The sequence below is a fragment of the Delphinapterus leucas genome, chromosome 9, assembly GCF_059928025.1.
Source record: "Delphinapterus leucas isolate spDelLeu-1000000601 "Yukka" chromosome 9, BTC_Dleu_Yukka2, whole genome shotgun sequence".
NCBI classification, from domain to species: Eukaryota; Metazoa; Chordata; class Mammalia; order Artiodactyla; family Monodontidae; genus Delphinapterus; species Delphinapterus leucas.
This window is the reverse complement of record NC_143137.1, coordinates 86,648,092-86,665,120: the sequence shown is the minus strand read 5'-3', so window position 1 is coordinate 86,665,120 and position 17,029 is coordinate 86,648,092. Positions and strand designations below refer to the sequence as shown.

Below are 17,029 nucleotides of genomic sequence, written 5' to 3'. Positions count from 1 at the left end.
AAATTTTCCTAGATATTTCTGATTTTTGAGCACTACAGTAAAAATACTGCATTAATTTTTATTTTTGTTACCATTCAGGAGAAACCTCTATTTTCACTTTCCTCAATGAATAACACTGGTCCCTTTTTTCAGTAGAAGAGATAGAGATTTTACACTTTTAGTTACATTGGCTATACGATATTCTCAGTGATATTTTATTTTTATGTTATTTTATGTTGTAACAAATATTTCTGTATGGTTGAATTTCTAAAAATTATTTATTTAAATTTTTATACAATTTTTAAAGGTTACTTTCCATTTACAGTTATTACAAAATATTGGCTATATTTTCCTGTTGTATAATACATCCTTGAGCCTAACTTACACCCAGTAGTTTGTACCTTCCACCCCCCATCCCTATATTGCTCCTCCCCCTCCCCCACTGGTAACCACCAGTTTGTTCTGTATATCTGTGAGTCTGCTTCTTTTATGTTATATTTACTAGTTTGTTGTATTTTTTTAGATTCCACATATAAGTGATATCATACAGTATTTATCTTTCTCTGTCTGACTTATTTCACTTAGCATAATGCCCTCTAAGTCCATCTATGTTGCTGCAAATGGCAAAATTTCATTCTTTTTTATGGCTGAGTAGTATTCCATTGTATATATAAACCACAGCTTCTTTATCCATTCATCTGTCAGTGGTCAGTTAGGTTGTCTCCATGTCTTGGCAATTATAAATAATGCTGCTAGGAACATTAGGGTGCATGTATCTTTTCAAATAAGTATTTTTGTTTCTTTTGGATATTGTATGGTTGAATTTAACAAGCTTTGATTGAGCTCTTCCTGTGGGCCTGGCTCTGTGGAAGGTGGAATGTGTCAAGTATTCCATATTTTTGAGAGCTATGGGGTCACGGAGGGGAGAGAGGGAGCTTTCCCTAAGAGGTCAGAAGAGACTTCATGAGAGAGATGGCATTTGAGCCTGCGCCTGAGGAACGGGTAGGATTTTAACAAAAGGAAACAAGGGAAGTCATTCTAGGTGAAGGTACCCTTTAAAGAAAGGCAAGGAGGGCTTCCCTGGTGGTGCGGTGGTTAAGAATCCACCTGCCAATGCAGGGGACACGGGATCGAGCCCTGGTCCGGGAAGATCCCAAATGCCACGGAGCAACTAAGCCCGTGAGCCACAACTACTGAGCCTGCGCTTTAGAGCCCGCGAGCCACAACTACTGAGCCTGCATGCCACAACTACTGAAGCCCGCGTGCCTAGAGCCCATGCTCTGCAACAAGAGAAGCCACCGCAACGAGAAGCCCATGCACCACAACGAAGAGTAGCCCCTACTTGCCGCAACTAGAGAAAGCCCGTGCGCAGCAACAAAGACCCAACACAGCCAGAAAGGAAGGAAGGAAGGGAGGAAGGGAGGGAGGGAGGGAGGAAGGAAGGAAGGAAGGAGATAGGGAAGTAAAGAACATGTTCTAGTTTAAATGGATCAAAGCGTGTTTTCAGCTGAAATGGGGAAAATTGACTGGAGAGACTGGTTATGGCCACAACCTGAAGGACTTTGAAATCACACTGAATATAAGATTGTAATCTGTGAATGATAGGAAGCTAGAGATGTTTGTTGAACAAGGGAATTATGTGATCTGATAAGACACATTTGCTTTCTGATCATAGGTAATAATATACTTGCTTTATTTCTTCCCTAAAATGTTCTGTTAGGTTCAAAATACTACTTGCAATCCATAATATATATATTGCTTTTTTTCTCTATAATTAAAGTAGCTAGTTCTCCATACAGCGGTTTAATGCGAAAATATAAAAGATAGAAAAATTGACTCTAAGGAAAAAAAAAGTCTTCTGGGGAAGAATTTTATAAATTTACCATGAAAATTTGTAAAACCATGAAAAGAAGTAGATCATAAGGCAGACTGAATTCTTTAAGTAAGTGTTTACCTATTTAAAGTCATTACATTATTATTTGATGATTTTTACATAAACCGTTGCTGTCTGAAATGGGTAACTGGTGGCTCCAATACCACGGTGGCGATAAATTTGCATAAAATAACTAGAGTTGTTAGGATATCAGATAGAGTTTATAAACATTTTGTCAATAGGGAACTAGTTCCAAATATCTCTTTTTGCTTTTCTATTTAATAAAACCCAAATTACAGTGTTAACACAGCTCTTGGCTCATAGAAGGTATACAGTTTTTAAAGTCTGAATGTATTACGTACTTTGCAGTGCATTTTTGTTTTTTTGTTTTGTTTTGTTTTGTTTTTTGTGGTATGTGGGCCTCTCACTGTTGTGGCCTCTCCCGGTGCGGAGCACAGGCTCCAGACGCTCAGGCTCAACGGCCATGGCTTACGGGCCCAGCCGCTCTGCAGCATGTGGGATCTTCCCGGACTGGGGAACGAACCCGTGTCCCCTGCTTCGGCAGGCGGACTCTCAACCACTGCGCCACCAGGGAAGCCCTTGCAGTGCATTTTTATTGTTTGGGTTAGTTTGCTCATCCTAAGTGCATTTATAAGTGTATTTATACTAAGCTACTTTCTTTCCCTCAACTTTTTAATATGAAATTTTCCTGAAACAAAGGAGACTAGCACAGCAAACATCTGTATACCCCCTACCTAGATTCAGCAATTATTCATATAATACATTTCTTTTTAAGTGAATTGCTAAAATATTATTTGTTCCCTACTTAGCGTATTAGTTAGAACATTTGGCTGATAATCTTGGAAAGAAAATGAAGGGTTTGCTTATCAACGGGGCTAGTTAAATATCAGTTAGATACAGGTATTCCTAACAGTTATTTATCTTAAAGGCAGTTCAAATATAAATATTTTGTGCAATTGTTCTCCATGCTAATGTACCCAAGTATACATATTTTAACTATAACTTCTATTTACAAAAAGGTAGTTTCATATACAAATATTTTTAAAGGGAACATTTTTAAATGACAGTAGCTTTGGAACATTTTAAATTATGCTGTTGAGACTATACCATTCTGAATCAGGGTATCAGAAACTTACAAAAATCGCTGTAATCTGAATTAGTACTATGTATTTTACATTCTGCAATTAGTATATCTATTTTGTCTACCACATATGCAATCCTATGATTCATGTATAGTTTATTTAAAATAGTAGACAACAGGTATCTATATTTAATCAACTCGAGCCACATATTATAACCATGAAAATTGTAAGTTTTCTTTCTAGTTCATATGCATATTAAAATAATTTTACTTTCAGAAATGTGAGCTTCAATTTTATTTTCTGTCAGTAGCCATATTAGTGCTGTGTATAGTAAACTTTTCCTTTAATTTGTCATACATCACTCTTCCACTTTCAAGAAGTTTATTCCAGTTGCCTGGATGGCAGCAGTTGGTGGATGCAAGTGATGAGCTAAGAGTAGAGAAGCTAAAATAGTGCTTGAAGGGTGAGTCCCAGTGGAGTTAGAAGAAGGGAAGTCAAGATACAGCATGTAGGTAGAGTAAGAGTCAGTGCAGGTTGGAGATCCTATGACGCTTGGTAGAAAGGAATCAGGAAAATCTCAGAAGGTAAGATGAAGGAAGAGGCCCCAAAGGAAAACCGAATTCTGCAGAAGCTAATGATGCAGAATTACACAGGTAAGGACAGCTTCAGAGCACCACACTGAGCAGCCTCGATGTTGGAAACAATTATTTGTTTCTGTGGAGTTTTGTGTGTGTGTGTGTTTTTAGGAAACCCTGACAGACTAACCGGGGGCTACAGGTAGAGATAAGAGGAAACATTTGATGAAAGGGAGAGAATAGGGCAGAGAGAAGGAAGTCCCTCACATTGTTTCAAAGTCAAAGTGCCTCGGTGTAAAGTTTTTGTTGTCTTACTCAGATTGCTCAGGGATTTGCTCCAGTGCTCTCGTCGATATAAACATGTGGGCTGCAGACATTCTGACGTTTCCTACAAGCTAGCAGGGAATCAAAACTATGTCAGGTGTTTCTTAAATACAGAAATTAGACCGATTATCTTCTTGAGTAAAAGGGACCTGGTGCCCAGAAGATATCTCTTTAATTCCGTAAGAGTCTGAGCAGCATTTCCTCTTTCTTGAAAACAGAGGCCAATTACCAACCAGTTCACGTATGGATTATGCATTACATCTGTTTAGAGGAGGAAGGGGAATGCTTGCTCCACAGTGTCAAGAGTTGAGCCTTTTTCCAAAGGCAAATCTCATTTTTTCCCTAAAAAGTAAATTCCCAACTCCAGCAGGCAGAAAAATAGATGATAATCAATTCATTTTTAACAGGGAACTCTTTCTTTAGATGATGTCTATAAACATACAGTATCTGAGAACGTATGTATACTGAAGTTGGTTTGCCATTTTAACAAATGTCTTTGGCTGGTCTCTGAGTCAGTTTCTGTCTGCATTGATCTGTCTTGCACTCTGGAAAATGTTTTAAATATAGAAATAGCCAACTTTTCTCTGTTTTTTTTCCCATGTGGCTTCTCCAAGTGGGATTCATCGACTGACAAAGTCTGGGATTCACAACATACTTTTCCTCTAGAAACAAGTTGAAGATAAGACAACCTGGCTTCACTTTTCTATGAATGAGCTATTCATGAATAAATATTTACATGCATATTTATCGAACACCCAAAAGTGTCAGGAATTGTTTCAGGTACTTGAGATATATTACTGAAAGAAACGCTCAGGATACCTGCTTTGATGGAGTTTACACTCTACAGAATGAGACTGACAATAAACATAATCAACAAAAAATACTTTAAATATATCAGTATAATATATCAGTGTTAGAAGGTGATAATTATAGAAAAAAAGTGGGGGTGGGGAAGTTAGAACAAAGTATGGGGCATTGGAAATGTGGATATTGCAGAGACCGGGGACTGGGGGGCTGTTTGTGATTTTAAATACTGTGGTTAAGGCAGGCCTCATTGAGAGGGTGACATCTGAGTTGACTTGAAAGAGGTGAGGGAATTGACCCTTCACATATCTGCAGAAAGAGAGTCCCAGGCAGAGAGGAAAGAGCTAGTGCAAAGGCTTGGCATATCTGAATAACAGCAAGGAGGCTAGTGTGCCTGGAGTGGGGTGAGTCAGGAGGAAAGCAGAAGGTCATGGGAACAGAGATGGCACGGAGGCAGATCACATAGGACCTTGTTGGCCACTGTAAAGACTTTGAGAGCATTGGAGAGTTGTAAGCAGGGGAGTGACATGATTGGATGTCTAAAAAGAATTCCTCTGACTCTTACACTGAGATTAGGCTGTAGAGAGAGGATAGAACCAGGAAGACCAGATTGATGTCTAATGCAACAACGGGAGAGATGATGGTAGCTCAGAGCAGTGTGGTAAGTGGTCAGATTCTGGATATGATCAGAAGGCAGAGCCGGCAGGATTTACTGATGGACTGCATTCAGGGTATGGGAGAAGGTGATTCCAAAATTGACTTAGAGGTTTTTGGCCTGAGTAGCAGGAACAGCGGTGCTGCCATCAGCAGAGTTGCGGAAGGCTGCAGGAGACGCAGGTTTGCAGGGTGGGGTGGGTGTTTAGTTTTGGTCGTGTTGAAGTTGAGACGTCTCGTGGACATCTAAGCGGGGGTGTTGAGCAGAAGCTTGATATATATCTGGAGTATATTTATAAAGAGGTCTGGACTGGAGATAGAAATTTGAGAGTAGTCAGCTTATGGAAGGTATTTAAAGCCAAGAGTCTCTAAGAGTAGTAAGTGTTTTTCTTACGAATTTCTTTTTTTTTTCAAGTCATTTAATGTTTAGAAATGATTTCTCGCATATTTAAGCCCACCTACCCTTGAGGTTACCAAATAATAGGTACTCACATCACTACTAGGAATAGAACCAAGCAGAGAGAAAACCTTGCTCAATCTGACATAGCAAATTAATAATATTGGGAATGAAGTCCAGTTCTCTCATTCATGGGCTGTTTTCACTAGACCTTGCTGCTTCAGCACCCAAGAATCTAAGTAAAGAAGAGAACTGTTCTGAAGCAGCCTCCTCTTACGGTGTGTGGAAGAGTTAAGATAGAATTTCCTTCATCCTCTGGGTCTGGAGAGGCACTGGGTGGTAGGTGAGAGGGGAGGTCTGGAAAGGATTAACAGTCTGGTTGGATATCTAAGGGGCACAGTAGACCTTGGCCCTGCTCAGTTTCCAAATGAGTCACAGGCCACCCAGATAGCTTACTAGATGTACATCTCTAAGCTATTGAAACTTCCCTAGATATGTACAAGCCACCAATAAATTGAATTTATCAATTGTCACGGTAGACATGGCAGGGCTTATGTTTTGCTGAGAGGGACATAGCTGTTTGAGGCCAGAGCTGAATAGCTGAGTAGAAGAAAGATTGAGAGCTGCCATGCATGGTTCTTTTCTTTCTCAGCCATTTCTCCGAGATTATTTAGCGTCTGTTTTAAATTAGCATTGAACAGATGCTTGAAGAGTATCTTTTGGAAAGACAGTTAAACTAATAACAAGCTGGGGATGCTCATTTATCTTGGGCCCATTTGAGATCACAGCTCAGACTTGAGTGTACTGTGGTTGGAAATGAAGTAGTGGGTGGGAAGAGTACGTGGAGAATCCTGGCAGGCAGTAGGACTCAGATGTGGGTAGTCCAATGATTGGACATACCCAGGCATCTGGCGAGGGAGATGCCAGGAGGTCTGTACAGGACCCCAGTTCTCAGGAAGGGAGGAGCAAAGCAGGGCTTCCAGGTCTGAAAAAGGGCGGGGAAAGGTAACTGACTTTTATTGATTCATTACTGTGTGCATGATAGTGTGTTAAGGATCTAGATACATTGATAGATAATATGTATTTGTCTTTATTTCTTACAGTAGACCTGATAGTATTATGATTCCCTTTTGTATGTGGGGAGTCCATGACTAACGCTAAGGTCACACCCTGGACAAAGGTAGAAAGAGGTGAGACTCAAATTCAGTTTTGCCTCAATCCCAAACACATAAACCCTTACATTTTTCAGAATCTTGGAAATAGGAACCAGAGTAGAAGCATAAAGGAATGCAGAGGAGTCCACAGGGGCTGCATTTGTGCATTAACGTGGGATTGGTGCGATCTTGCTGGAGTAGAGTGGAGTGGATTGAGAGGAAGTAGGTAAAAGCGAGGTCCCGTGGGCCCACTGTAAGACTGCAGGTTGGGTCTGATTTGCTGTGAAGGACAATCTGAGACACAGCACTTGAGTTCAGTGGTTAGTATAGGCAACTTAACAGGAAGTAACCTAATTCTAAACCTCCTGGATGGGGCACAGAAGCAGTTTAAGCACTTTTTACCTCACTGAACCAAAGAATGAAGGCAGCAATACAACCAACTGTGGGAATCTGGGGTAAGCAAAACAGGGGGCCGACGACTAGGGTGTTATTCTACAGATGAGGAACTTTAGACTCTGAGAGGTGAAGTGGTTTTGCTGGAGAACAGGGAGCAGTAGATGAGGGCCCAGTACCAGATCTCATCCCTTATCTGGCCTAGGGCTTCACCCACGGTGCCATAGGTGACACCTCCTGGCTGCCTTTGGCCCTCTTCCTCACTAGTAACAGTGATATTGACTCCTGTAGCTTTCATTTTGCTTTTCAAATACTCATAATGCATGTGAATAATGTGGGAAAGAGGTTATTAAACAAAAATTTAGCCACGGCCACTTTGCCACTTTGGGATTTGGTGGGAGGTGGTAGGTGTAGGGCAGGGAGAAAATGGGAGACAAGCCAGGTAAACAGCATCAAAAAGGTTTAGATGTTATCACATGGTCCTGGACAAAGTTCTTAATTGCTCTGTGTCACAGATTCCTCACTTGTATCCTGAGAATGATAACAGTACCCCCTTTATAGAGATGTTTTGTTAATGAAATGAGATAATACATGTAAACTACTTATCTCAGTGCCCTGCTGAATGGTTTTCATGTGGTTTATATGCCAGCACTCAAAATACTAGCTATTATCTTATTAAAGGATACGGAGATGATTTATTCCAACATCCAATGCCATTTTGGGGGTAGCATGATGTCAGGCTGTTCTGTTGATACGTGTGTCTTATTTATGTTTTATAATATGGATGTTTCAAACCATTCCACTCTACTCACTGGATTTCCTGGAGTTTAATTTAAACATTCTCATCACAGTTAATGTCACTCTGGTCATTCTCCTTATTGCCAGCAAGCATTTATGACAGGCTTGTACTGTGTACTACCAAAATAATATTACCTTCTCCTGGCTGCTTCCTACAAATGCCTTCATCTTGATGTAATAAAGGCAATGCAGGAGAAAAAATTATCATGTCAAGGAGGAAATTATGATCAACTTTTAGGGTGGTGAGCAAGATACAATTTTTTAATAAGCCAAACCTGAGTAGTGTACAAGATACACTTAATTTGACCCTTTTTTCCCCAGGAACATCCTGATTTTCTGGTTGTAAAACCATTTGGACTCCTCTTGTAGACTTTGTTCTAAAACTTAAAGCATGTAGTGGTCTTCTTTTCCTGTTCTCAAAGGGAGAAGGGCTGACTGTCTTCATGCAAATTAATCCGCTTTTGTTGAAAGACTCCGGGGGACTCATCTATGAAACATAGAGTAACAATAAGAAATGCAGTGCAGCTTACTATTCTGCTTTCAGCTGATGTAAGATTGTTTCCCACAGTACTGAATATTAAAAAAAATAAGAGTGTTTCATCACAGTGCCAAAACTCCAGCAATGCCTTTGACTGCCTTCAGGGGTGGTGATGGACGTGGAGAAACTGACTATTAAGTACTACATTATTTTCCAATGATTTTGCACATAGCTAGGGAAAGTGTAAATGAATGCAGAAAGGTGGGACTGATGTACTAAATTTAGGACCAGCAATTACAGACATTGGAGTTCTGAGCTTTTGTTTTTTTCTTTTTCCTCCTCTGTAATTTCTAATATAAAGAAAATACTAAGTAGGGATAGTATAAAAATAATTTGTTAATAATGAGTAAAGATTGTTTTGACAATGTCTAACACTTCAGAAATGTATCTCATTATTCTGACTGAATTAAGGTTTCTTTTTTCCCCCTGTATTTCAGTGACAATTTCAACAAGCACCTTCTTTGATGGCTTATTGGTGACAGGACTATACACATCTACAAGTGTTCAGGCTTCACAGAGCATCAGAGGGTCCAGTGCTTTTGGATTTGGTAAGCTATCCTGACATAAGAAACCCATGACTGTCTACATTTTATACGTTACAGGTCTTATTTTTTGAAATATCTGTTTTAAAAGTATTTGACATTTATTATTTCAGAAAAAATAATCTGAAGTGATATTTGTGTGTTTGCTTGAAGTTAGGTGAATTGAAATAAATCATGTAACTATGCAACCAGCCATGAGCTTGGTGTTACCGTCTTTCTATCCCTTTCTCCGTGTACTACTGCTATTACACTTGGTCCTATGGGGTTTGAGTAGATTCCTGTGTTCTGTCATTTAGGTTGCTGAAATTGGAATTCATTCTGATGCCCATGCATCTATTCAGTAGCCTGTTTTTATAAACAGTTCTTAAAATCCTGAATAGATGAAAAGTGTCACATTGTTTGGCAAGTAAGCATCGCACACAGTGGAAGATAGCAATAATTGTTGAAATGATTACATTCGGTGAGTATTCATAAAATAATGTGATTTAATATTTGAAATACTTATATGGAGTCTTTGTCCTTAAACCAGAGACCTGGAGGGTTACTTAAGTGGAGGGGCAGAAGGCTACATGATGGTCACTGATCACAGAGGATTCTCAATTTGGAAATCTATAGTTTACCCATAATTCGATAAACATGCCGAGCTGAAATTAAGTAGACCCTTTACAGCATCAAAAATGCAAATTTAACATATCAATTTATATAAGACATGAAATCACTGATCCTACTCTAAGATTAGAAAACTGCACAAGACTTCCTCCATTGATGTGAGAAAGACAAAATTGCATTATCTAAAGCAGCCACGTGTTCAACGTTTTATTTTTTCTGGGATGCTTATTAAATAAATAAATTTTACCTACTTTTGATATATGAAAGAACATCTCGTCTATGTTGAGTCCCAGCAGAGCTCTGCCCAGATGACTCACTGCTTGATGTCAGAGCAATAATATTGAGGCTGCATTGTTACCCTGCTGGCCCAAGATGAGGTTCACAGCCTCAGGGCTTAAAGGAACCTAGAAGTCATTTAATAATCCTGTTAAAATTATTTGACATTGAGGATTTGCCCCATTTTAGTTACCAAATAAGCTTTTATAATCTGTTGGTAACTACTTGTAAGGTCTAATCCTTAAGAAAAAAAATTTAAGTCTAAAAATTCCACTCTTTTAGCCTCACCCTTTCTGTGCTCTGTAGAAGTGAAAGGTCAGCTTACAATCATATATATAATATGTGTACATAAATATATAACATACTACGTGTTATGTTACAATAGGATTTCCAAGTAGGGTTACCAGATTAAACAAATAAAAATGTACAAGACATTGGTTACATTTAAATTTTAGATAAAAACGTTTTTAGGATAAGTATGCAGTATTTGAGATAAGATGTCCTGGGTTCTGCCTTAACCCAATTAAATCAAAACCTCTGGGAGCCCGGCTTGGCATTGGCTCGCAGGTGATTCTAATGTTTACCCAGAGTTGAGAACCGCTGTACTGGATCAGTCCAAGGTCCAGCATCTTCAGCATCCCTGGGAACTTGTAAATATAGAGTTCCTGGCCTTGCTCTAGACTCAGAGAATCAGATACTCTGGGGGGCTGAGATGCAGGGATCACTTTTTTAATAAGGACTCCAGGTGATTTTGATACACACTAAATTTTAAGAACCACTCATCTACATTAGTTAAATGGGAGAGACATTATTTAAATAACCATGTAAATATGTAATAGTAAATCTTGCTAGGGGCTAGGCAGGAAATGTACTGAGTGCTGGGAAAGGGCGTGACAGAGAAAGGAGATCTAGTCTGGAGTAAAATGACATGTGGTTTGGAAAGGCTTTCCTGGGGCAGTGGTATTGAGCTGAGATGTGAAGGATGAGTAGGAATTAGTTCCCTAAAGGTCTGTGGAATGTGGGACACAGCATACCTGAAGAAGAGAACAGTAGATGCAAAGGCCTCAGCGTGGGAAGAGGCTGGCTGTGTTCTAGGAATGGAAAGAAAATCTTGGAGTGGCTGACCTGGAACCAAGAGGGCAAGAGATAAGGCTGGAGAGGACACCAGGGCCAGATCGTTCAAGATCTTGAGCAGAGAGTGCCATTGAGGGTTTCAGGCTGAGGAGATCACTCTGGTGTCAGCGTGGAGAACAAACTCTCGGGTCCAGCAGTGGATGCAGAAAGACCGTTCTGTGGTTAAAGGTCTGATGTGACAAGGCACGGAAGGAGTTCAGGTGCAGGCTGGCATCAGCCAAGCCTGGACCGGAAGGAACATATTAGGGGGGGATAAGAGTGTGGGCCGTGCAGTCAGGCAGACCTGCTTGCAGATCCACACCCCGACCTTCGTTAGTCATGTGCCTCAGCCGCGTTGCTTAACTTCTCTAAGCTTAAGTTCCTCATCTATGAAATGCTGATGACAATGGCAAAATACTCAGTAAAACTAGGTGTTCCAAAATTATAAATCTTGATACCTGAAGCAGCTGCTGCCGAAGTCTGAGCTGAAACCTGAGGTCTCATTCCAGGACTTGCATATACTTCCTTTGGTGGGGGTGAGGAGGAAGCACACATACACAAACAGGTCTCAGGTGGAATTTTTCTGAAGGTTTTAGACCTAGATGATTTGAGAGGACTTGGCTGCATGAAGTAACCATCGTTTACCAAGTTGGAGCCTTTAAATGAGAAAAATCATTAAATATCATTTGTAGTATATTATAAACACATTTTGAAAGAACATATAAAAGGCATGTATCATATTGCCTCAGATTTTAGCTAGTAACCAAACAAAAATCTAACAATTGAAAATTGTTAGAAATGATTTAAAGACATTTTCTTTAAGGGTTTTAGGCTTTAAGACATTTTCTGTTGTGACTTTGAAAGCTGTAAAAAGGCAGTTTCACTTGAATTAGAATGTATTTTGATTATCTTAAATTGCATGTAGTCTTCCCATGACCACCAGCCCTAGGATACAGAGTCTGAAGAGGCTTCTGAACTTGAAGCTCATTGATGGTAGTTTGACCTCCATAATCAAATTCTCAGGTCTCCCACTGGTCACTTGGCATTTTTTTTTTTTAACATCTTTATTGGAGTATAATTGCTTTACAATGTTGTGTTAGTTTCTGCTGTATAACAAAGAGAATCAGCTATATGTATACATATATATATCCCCATATCTCCTCCCCATATCTCTTCCCTCTTGCGTCTCCCTCCCACCCTCCCTACCCCACCCCTCTAGGTGGTCACAAGGCACCGAGCTGAGCTGATCTCCCTGTGCAATGCAGCTGCTTCCCACTAGCTATCTATTTTACATTTGGTAGTGTCAATGGTACTCTCTCACTTCGTCCCAGCTTACCTTCCCATTCCCTGTGTCCTCAAGTCCATTCTCTATGTCTGCGTTTTTATTCCTGTCCTGCCCCTAGGTTCTTCAGAACCATTTCTTTTTTTTTTTAGATTCCATATATATGTGTTAACATACGGTATTTGTTTTTCTCTTTCTGACTTACTTCACTCTGTATGACAGTCTCTAGGTCCATCCACCTCACCACAAATAACTCAATTTTGTTTCTTTTTATGGCTGAGTAATATTCCATTGTATATATGTGCTACATCTTCTTTATCCATTCATCTGTCGATGGACACTTAGGTCACTTCCATGTCCTGGCTATTGTAAATAGAGCTGCAGTGGACATTGTGGTACAAGACTCTTTTTTGAATTATGGTTTTCGCAGGTTATATGCCCAGTAGTGGGATTGCTGGGTCATATGGTAGTTCTATTTGTAGTTTTTTGAGGAACCTCCATACTCTTCTCCATAGTGGCTGTATCAATTTACATTCCCACCAGCAGTGCAAGAGGGTTCCCTTTTCTCCACACCCTCTGCAGCATTTATTGTTTGTAGATTTTCTGATGATGGCCATTCTGACTGGTGTGAAGTGATACCTCATTGTAGTTATAATTTATATTTCTCTAATGATTAGTGATGTTGAGCATCCTTTAATGTGTTTGTTGGCAATCTGTATATCTTCTTTGGAGAAATGTCTATTTAGATCTTCTGCCCATTTTTGGATTGGGTTGTTTATTTTTTTGATATTGAGCTGCATGAGCTACTTGTATATTTTGGAGATTAATCCTTTGTCAGTTGCTTCGTTTGCAAATATTTTCTCCCATTCTGAGGGCTGTCTTTTCGTCTTGTTTATGGTTTCCTTTGCTGTGCAAAAGTTTTTAAATTTCATTAGGTCCCATTTATTTATTTTTGTTTTCATTTCCATTTCTCTAGGAGGTGGGTCAGAAAGGATCTTGCTGTGATGCATGTCATAGAGGATTCTGCCTATGTTTTTCTCTAAAAGTTTTATAGTGTCTGGCCTTACATTTAGGTGTTTAATCCATTTTGAGTTTATTAAACTCTGAAGAACCTAGGGGCAGGACAGGAATAAAAACGCAGATGAAGAGAATGGACTTGAGGACACAGGGAAGGGGAAGGGTAAAATGGGACGAAGTGAGAGAGTAGCATGGACATATATACACTACCAAATGTAAAACAGATAGCTAGTGGGAAGCAGCCACATAGCACAGGGAGATCAGCTCGGTGTTTTGTGTCCACCTAGAGGGGTGGGATAGGGAGGGTGGGAGGGAGATGCAAGAGGGAGGAGATATGGGGCTATATGTTTATGTATAGCTGATTCACTTTGTTATACAGCAGAAACTAACATACCATTGTAAAGCAATTATACTCCAATAAAGATGTAAAAAAAAATAATATACCTGAATATTGTTAAACAGTTAATCTTCATAAATAATAGAATAGAAAGCAGAAGATTAAATGTCTTTGTAGGTAAATGGTCATTTTTGGAAACAAAAGCACATTAAGTTTTTGGGTATTTAAGTTTAATATATTCTTTATAATTTAAATAAAATAGAAAAAATTCAATTTGAGTAGGGTATAGGTGAGAAAGTAGAGGAAAAGTCTTATAGAAGACATAGAAAATGTAACAGAATTGCTGCTTTTTGGTAGTTTAGTAGTTATAGTAGGATCAGGCTGAAGTAGTGTGGCATTCTTTGATCTAGAACAAAAGAATTATTGAATACATAATCTATCATTAGGCCCTGACTTAATTGATGGACTGTTAAGCAAACATGACTTGTTTGGCATTTTCCCAATATGTCGTGGAATTAATGTGTGATATGTTTAACTAGCTGTGATAAATAAGGCGAAGTAAAACATATAGTTGAGTCTGAAAAGGTACTTCGGAAAGTTTTTTCTGCTTATAGTTAATTTTAATCGCACTGATTACACTAAAGTTATAGCCACCCTCTTTTGAATATAAAATGTGTGTATGACCAGCCAAAATAAGGCCATAATTATCCTTAAGATACTGTGGTATAAATGTAATTCCACTAACATAACTACAGCCTTTTATGGGAAACCAGAATTCTTTAAATCATACCTCACTGACCAAAAATAGACAAATGCCTAATAGCCAGAAATACATTAAAACAATAGCTATGCAAAAGATGACTGTATGCCAGCAGTGCATGATTTTAAATACCTCATTTTGCTTGTCAGTATAAGAAAACATGCTGCTCTAGGGAAGTGTGATGTTTAATTATGGGTATCTCTTTGTGTATCCCAGAAAAAAATGCTTCCCTCTTGTCTTTGGCACTGAATTCCAGCTCAGTCATATAAATCTTCAAGGCTTATTGTGGTTGCTCAGTGAAATGCTATTTGAATATCCTTTCATACAAAAATTGTTCCTTTTCCAGACACTGAAATACATTTTACTCAATATTTAGTATTCTGGCTCTAAAAGCATTATTACTCAGTTTTTGGTATTCTGGCTCTCTAAAACCTGAGAATCAGGTTTGCACGTCTGATGGGTAGCAGCCACACTTCAAATTGTTAGACCATGCATAAATTAAACTTTTGTTAGACCTTGCATAAATTGCTTTGCAATTCCTAGATAATTTTACTCAGGTAATACATCAGCCATTTTAGCAGTTTTTCACGTAAACCTTTATAATTGCCTATGTGTTTCATTTATTTTTTCTGTAATTATTAGCCATTCGAGAGTCAATCATTTGTTAATTTATAAAACTCTTAAAAGGGCAAGACTTGGTGGGATCTAAGTTTGGGGAGAAAATGTAGTAAACAGATCCAAGATATGTTCTTGGATTCAGTCAATCCTGTCATGTTTTTAGTAGATTAAGTGACTACCCTAAAAATTTAATATTTTCAGCATTATCTTTGAAGCGCAGTATTAGAACTTAATGATCTGATTTTTTTCCAGTGTGATATGACACTCTAACTTTAGATGAATAGGGATAGATTTACAAAGCAAAGTAAATATTTTAAGACTTCAAATTTTAGTAAATCTTATATTGGTCACTAGTTAATAAGAATGTGTACTTTACCAGTAGATTTAGATTGTATGTTAATCTTTCATTTCCAGAATGCAAGTTTTTGTTACTACTTTGTTTTATTGTCACTGAGAATAAAAACATAGGGTCTATTTAAGCTAATTTTTGGATATCCTTCACATTAAAACTAACTAGAACTTTTTACAACTTTACTAAGTATCACCAGGACTGCTGCATCCCTGGACATTAACTATAGTTCAGTCTTAGGTATCCTGTCTGTGTGACTGAGACATACACGTGTTATGAATACATACACATGTTTAGGCCATAATATCTGTAAAGAAGGGGCAGCCACTAGCAACTTCATTAAATAACATCCTGTATAGTAGTGGTATTTATTTATTAGCTGCAATTAAGTTTAATTACTCAGGTGATCTTGTTAAATTTATTTTGTCTGTCTCTTTACAAAGAAATGCTTTGTAACATACTTGAGGAATTTTAAACACATTGAGGGATTGGAAGCATGATCTTTTATTGGGTATGGTAAATGATCTATAATTAACACGAAGACTATAATTTAATTAACCAAATTACTGTAGTCAATAGTACAAAGAGCATAGTTGACAAGAGATGAAATTGCCATTAATTTTTCCTCTTTATAGGGTATTAGACTAAGTTTGTTCTTTATTCATTCCATCTGGGTATGCCAGCATTACCTTGATTAAGAAATACTGTTATATAGTTTGCATTTGACATATGACAAAGGATTCAGGGCTATTTCCCAGTTCCTAAATCTAAAAAGGATCACTAAAAAGAATCACTTACTAGAGTAATGGGCATGATGAATAAAACTGTTGGATTCATTAATCGACAAATTGCTAGAGAAAATGTTGAGGGACATGAGATTTGGGCCAAGTGGAGGAGTTAGTGGAGAAAGGCAGCTCAGTGCAGGGGCCATGACGTGACCTCTGGAGTGAGGCAGCTCCAGCTGTATGCCCGGCCCTGCTTCTTCCTACCTTGGACCACATACTTTCCTTCCCTGAGCTTCAGTGTCTGCATGTGTAAAATGAGGTTGATAAGAAAGGCCAGTTCACAAAGTTGTTAGGTGGGTTAAGTGAGATTATCTATTCAACTGCCTTGTATATATGCTCAAAATAGGTGTTTTTTTTTAAACACTCAGAAAGAAGTGAGAATTCTTTCTTTGAAATAGGAAACAGAATGACAAGATGCTTCAAGTGGCAGAAGATATGAAAGTGGGAGGTGACATGAATTTGGAGTGGAGGAAATACACCCAATTTTTAAAAATAATTAATCGGCTGCATTGGGTCTTAGTTGCTGCGCGGGCTTTCTCTAGTTGCGGCGAGTGGGGGCTACTCTTCGTTGCGGTGCATGGGCTTCTCATCGCGGTGGCTTCTCTTGTTGTGGAGCATGGGCTGTAGGCGCACAGGCTTAGTTGCAGCACAGGGGCTCAGTAGTTGCAGCATGCAGGTTCAGTAGTTGTGGCTCGTGGGCTCTAGAGTGCAGGCTCAGTAGTTGTAGCACAAGGGCTTAAGTTGCTCCG

The 17,029-nt window shown here is 38.8% G+C and overlaps 1 protein-coding gene across 2 annotated transcripts in view; it reads left to right on the top strand.

Moving 5' to 3' along the window:
- Nucleotides 1-17,029, top strand: part of RELN (reelin) — a 527,392-nt gene that overhangs the window by 70,193 nt on the left and 440,170 nt on the right. For both annotated transcript variants that reach the window (XM_022554391.3, XM_089917770.1), the window contains exon 2: nt 9,030-9,140. In XM_022554391.3, coding sequence (XP_022410099.1) covers nt 9,030-9,140 — 111 coding nt within the window. The remainder of the gene's footprint in view (nt 1-9,029; nt 9,141-17,029) is intronic.